This window comes from Rhipicephalus microplus, chromosome 9, assembly GCF_043290135.1.
Source record: "Rhipicephalus microplus isolate Deutch F79 chromosome 9, USDA_Rmic, whole genome shotgun sequence".
Taxonomy (NCBI): Eukaryota; Metazoa; Arthropoda; class Arachnida; order Ixodida; family Ixodidae; genus Rhipicephalus; species Rhipicephalus microplus.
Genome location: NC_134708.1, coordinates 76,763,002 through 76,768,387, shown reverse-complemented (window position 1 = coordinate 76,768,387; position 5,386 = coordinate 76,763,002). Strand labels below are relative to the sequence as shown.

The 5,386-nt window shown below is 47.7% G+C and overlaps 1 protein-coding gene across 1 annotated transcript; it reads left to right on the top strand.

The window, feature by feature from the left end:
- The first annotated feature begins 1,455 nt into the window (after positions 1–1,455).
- Positions 1,456–4,736, top strand: LOC142771373 (uncharacterized). The gene is made up of 2 exons (XM_075872850.1): positions 1,456–1,698; positions 4,143–4,736. Exons 1-2 carry the CDS (start codon positions 1,509–1,511, stop codon positions 4,583–4,585), a joined length of 633 nt encoding a protein of 210 aa, XP_075728965.1. The 5' UTR covers positions 1,456–1,508; the 3' UTR covers positions 4,586–4,736.
- Positions 4,737–5,386: the final 650 nt, after the last annotated feature.

Sequence of the window (5,386 nt, the reverse complement as noted above, 5' to 3'; positions counted from 1 at the left end):
AACACGACATGTGCTTCTGCACTGACCCGCCGCCTCTCGCAAAAAAAAAAAAAGAATGGCTGCGTACCCAGAGTGCATAGTGTCGCAGCCGTTCATGCAATCTCCTTATAGGGTAGCTATAGTAGTGTTGCATGGACTACATGTGAGTGACGGGTACTTGTCTGGGTCGATTTTGGAGGGTACGTGTGGGTTGGAATACGATAAGGTATGTAAGCGGCGCCAGGCTACCTGTGCGGCTTTACTGAATTGAGGATGTGATAGGGGATATGTTCTCCGGGCAATCCTTTGGTTTTTTAATTCTTTAGTGTATGTGGTTAGGTGGCCTGTTTGATCTAGAAGGGCTGGAGTCCCTGCACTGAAATTAGAGTCCCGGAGTAAGAGAGCCCGGGCGGAGGCACAAGCTAGCTCGTTGCCTCTGACTACACAGTGGCCAGGTATCCATATAACTTGTTTCCAGCCTGCCTCAAGACGGCCGTCTGCTGCTTGTGAAAGTATTCTGCATGCTAGAGGACTGATTTTGCCTTTAAGGTAGTTCCTATAGGCTGCCATTGGGTCCGTAAAGACGAAGGCGGATGCTGGGTGTCTGAGCGCGAGGGCGATAGCGACCTCCTCCATGCTTGTAACATCAGCCTGTATATATATATATATATATATATATATATATATATATATATATATATGAAAGTAGATGCGCTTTCACATAACAACTGTTTATTGTGCCGACGTTTCGACAGGAACCCTGTCTTTTTCAAGGCATTATGCCTTGAAAAAGACAGGGTTCCTGTCGAAACGTCGGCACAATAAACAGTTGTTATGTGAAAGCGCATCTACTTTCATATTTATAACCTTGCGGCAACCGAAGTTATTCTTCTGTATATATATATATATATATATATATATATATATATATATATATATATATATATATATATATATATATATATAGTAGACGGGAATCGTCAGTCCACCTTAGTTCAGAGAATTGTCGTGATGTGACGCCACATGAGTCGCAGGGCTGCTTCCGAGGGCTTTCCAACGGAAACGCGTTAGAAGTGCGTCCCTCTCCAATATCATACGTCAGTCAGATTTGTTCCTTCATGCTCTTTTTTTTTGTGGCTGGAAGCAATGCCGCTGCCATCTCACAACGCTAGTTATGCAGCGGCGTCACCGTGACATGTCCCCATTGGTTGCTCACAAAGCACATCGAAAGGCAATACGCTATCTCAAAACACCGTATCACTTACAAAGCCAGTGTGACCGCCAACATTGTGATAACGAGGAATGCCTGAAGCCACCCCGCGGATCTGTGCACAACTGAACAAAAATTACTTTATATAATTCCCGTCATGAGGCACCGCAAGAGGGGCTCTTACCCATGATCGCAAAACGCATGCGAAGGCTAGGCGGTGGGCAAGACCAAGAAAGGGCTAAAGGAGAGGGTGGTGAATGGCTGGATGGGGCGCATCTGGATGGCATTGATAAAATAGAAGAGACGTTGATGGGGCACAATGGTTGGAGACAAAGCACGTGTTTCTGTGACGCCTTTTTTCTGCGTTACAGCTCTTGCCAGTACCATGGAAGAAGCAAAGGAAACAACAGTGATGACCTTGGCATCTGAAACACCGATCAAGCGCCAGGAAGAACCACAGGTAGAGGACAAGTCAGAGCAACAACTCGGACGACAGAGCGGCGACAAACGTAAGTAAATGTTACGAGTGGTGCACTGCGTGTGAGTGTTGCATATCGCTCTGAGTCCTCGCTCTTTCACGCGCTGAAAGTTATATCGACGTCCTACCCGTGTGGCCAAGATGCTGCACCGCAGAACAAATTTGCAGCTCTTGAACGCATTAAACACAGCTGAAGACGGTCTTATCTAGTCGCTAATCAAGTGCACGTGTCGGGTATGCTTGTGCGAATGTTTTGCAGATAATGGCAGATATATGTTTTCAGCTTTTGCGTACGAATATCGCAATACTAATGGCAACACCTGTGTTGACGGTAACGCGTTACAAGCAGTGGCGTAGCCAGGCGATAGCATAGCAGGCCTGTGCCCCCACCCGAACTTTCTTCGCCGTGGATAAAATCCAGAGCCAAAAAAAAATACACAAATCAAGGAAGTGCCTCTTACCCTCCGAAATTTCTGCCGACGCCCCTGGTTACAAGTAATGGCGTTATCTGTAACATGTTACGACATTCGGTAACTGTAGTAACGCCCTCATTACACTTTCGGAAGTGCCGGTGGTGTCATGGTACTCGGTACTTTTTCATCTTGTAGGTGCCACTTTTCCCGAAGTCGCCCCGTCGAATATTTTTGTCATAGCGTCAAACTGCAGTCGGCCTTGCCATGCACGGACAAAGAAATGGCGGGTGGAATCGGTTTCGTTTGTGAAACTTTTATCTCGGGTTGAACTGAGGGGAAACAGCGCAAAAATGGGGGACGAAGAAATAACGATCACACAATACAAGAGCTGTCGAGCAACTGCGTGTAAGTTTATTACGCCGGGATATATATAGGTGAAAAAAGAAACAAGATTAAAACCGCCACGTGCACATGAAGATGAAATGCAAGAAGAATCTGCCACGAGTCGAAGTGTCACAAGTTAAGCGCTCAAAAACATTTTTTTTCCAGGCGGGCGAGTGACGGCTCATTGATGCACACGTTTCCTTTCTTGTTGATTTTTTGTTCAGTCCTGTGACGATATTGTGTGAGCGTGTTGTAATTGTGAAAGAGCGGCGCGCAGCCGCACGAGGAACAATGGGCTGCCATAAGGTGCTGCTTGTTAAAGTCACGAGAGTGTTCACGTGCTCTCTCAAGCGGTCGTTCAAACAGCAACCGGTGTGTCCAGATAGGGGTGCGGCCACGAGACAACGGGATGTCGTGCACTATACCTTGCCAAGTCACTCCACGTACGGCGTTCTTGAAGCACTCGTGCTCCTTGATAGGCGGCCTGTAGCACGGTGTGAGCCATGCGCCCAAGAAAATTGTTCGCAAAGCATGGGCGTCAGGCTCGTTTTCTCGTCGGATGAAACATGAAAATTCTACTCGGCAGAGGTGTCTTTTCCAATTGACAAAGTTAATTTTCAGTATTTTTAAGCACTCGGCTGTATTTACGATGGATTGTCAGTGCGCGACGGCTGCAAGCGAGCGCTATAGTTGTGAAGTAAACGCAACCCTTTAAACGGTTCTCTCGAAAGCAGATGAGCAGTGCACCACGGTGCTGTGCTGCTTATACCCGAATGTTGCGTGTTCGCATTTCAAAAGAAGCGAAAAGCTAGAAACCCGGGTACTGTGCGATGCCAGGGCACGTTAAAGAACACCACATGGGCGAAATTCCCACAGTCTTTCACTGCGTGATTCATAATCATATCGTAGTAGTTGCACGCAAAACCCCTGTTGTTGTTACTGTCAAGCAGGTGGCTCACTGTTACACTCTGCGAAAAAAAAAATGAATATATGTGACTCCTTCAGGCAGTCCCTATGTGCCACGTATATAACTCTTAAAACAAATCGCAGCATATCCACGGAGTGAATGATGATACGTGGGGCGAAGCATCCGTCAGCCCGTTCATGCTTCCGTCCGTCCGTTCATTCGTTCTTGCTTCCGTTCTCGCGACCATCCGTGCGTCCATCAAAGCGTCCGTCTGCCCGTCCGTTCGTGGGTGCTTTATTCGTCCGTACGTCAGCACGTCTTCTAGTCTGTCTGTCCGTCCGTCCGTCCGTGCGTCCATCTAGTGAACACTCCAAGTATACCACCATCTCCTTTCTATCTCGCATCCCCTGTGGCACATACCTGCTCTAGAGCAATATATGTGCCACCGGTGGCTACATACGACATTGGAGGATGGACAGACCCACGCCTTAAGAAGCTTTGCCCTTAAAAACGAACGTGTATACTCTCTTGTGGGCTACTCTGCTCTGCGAAGGAAGTACGATAACCCACAAAAGAGAGTATAAAATGAGTCACATACGTGGAACGTCAAGACTACCCGAAAGGAGTCACTTTTATTCTTTTTTTTCTTACTGTGTAAATAGCGCTTTAATTGCACCGCATCTGTACGCACCCAGATGGCATGTATTGTGTTTTTCTTCGCTTTTGCACTGCGATTGAATGCTGTTTCAGCGTTTTACTAATTATATGCAGGCGAAAAACGCGGACGGTCAGAAGAGCGGCTGATTCTACCTTCGGCGGCTCAGGTGACGTCAACGGCTCCAGCAAAGCCAACGGATAACTGGAGTGACGGTTTCGCCAATGACTCGCAGCTCGATCAGCCTTCTTCGCCATCCAGCGAGTCTTCTTCAGAGGAGGGGTCGAGACGAAAGCGTCAGAGACGAAACTCGTCGCCAGCGCGGCTAGCGCACTCGATCACCGCCACTGGAGCCGCACCGAAAGGGGATCCAGAAAAGGACCCATGTGCCATTCGAGGACCACCCGAGTCGCCACACTTTCCGTCACCGCCACCGTCACCTGTCCCGATGCCTCCCGACATTATTATGTCGTCTCGAGTCTTGTATCTGCCCGTTTTGCCGAGGTCTGACACACGTACGGAAGCGGAAGCTTTCGTTGAGGATGTTTGGCCGTGCTGATTCAGCGCTTCTATGATGGGACAATGAGCATCCGAGAAATGCATGCTTTTGGAGATCTTGTTTGGTAATCGGCGCACACTCCACGCATTATATTTTTAGTGATACTAGCCTGTTATCACGAATAAAAAGATTGTTGCATTTAAGCAATTTATTTTGCTGGGAATTTATCGTAAAAGCAGGAGCTTTCTCGATTACTCGTTCCTAAATGGTTCCTCAAGGACCAGTATGAAGCGAAGATTGTGATAGGCATAAGCGTGCCCAGGATTCCCCTTCAGGGACGCAGAAGACTTGTCGCAGCACCCCCTCTTCTCTAATTAAGTTGATATTTGGGGCAGATTTATCGCCCCCCCCCCCACGCCGCTTCTATCTTAGAATAATAGTGGGGGGGGGGGCACCCTGTGTGCGCACGCTTCTGGGGTAAGGGGTGAATAAGAAGCGAAATGCCACTTAGCAGCTCCGTTGGGAAAAAAGCATTTCCCGTATTTTATATACAGATTATGTCTTAAGAGTTTGACGCCAGAATCCGTGAAACATATTGATACTGATTTCCAGAATAACTAAAATCTGGAAGCCGATTTTGAAATGAATGTTTATTACAGGGTTGTCTTCTAACATAACTGCGTGGCGTGCGTCAGGAAATTATACTTGTGACCAGTCAGGTCTGTGAGAGCAGACGATATTGCAGAGGGCCTTAGGTCCTATCCTAAGGGCCTTAGGTCATCCGGGATAACTATAGTCACGTGTGGGGCCCGGTCCAATAGGAGAGCACAAAAGGACGAAAAGAGGGGAGACACGTAGAGG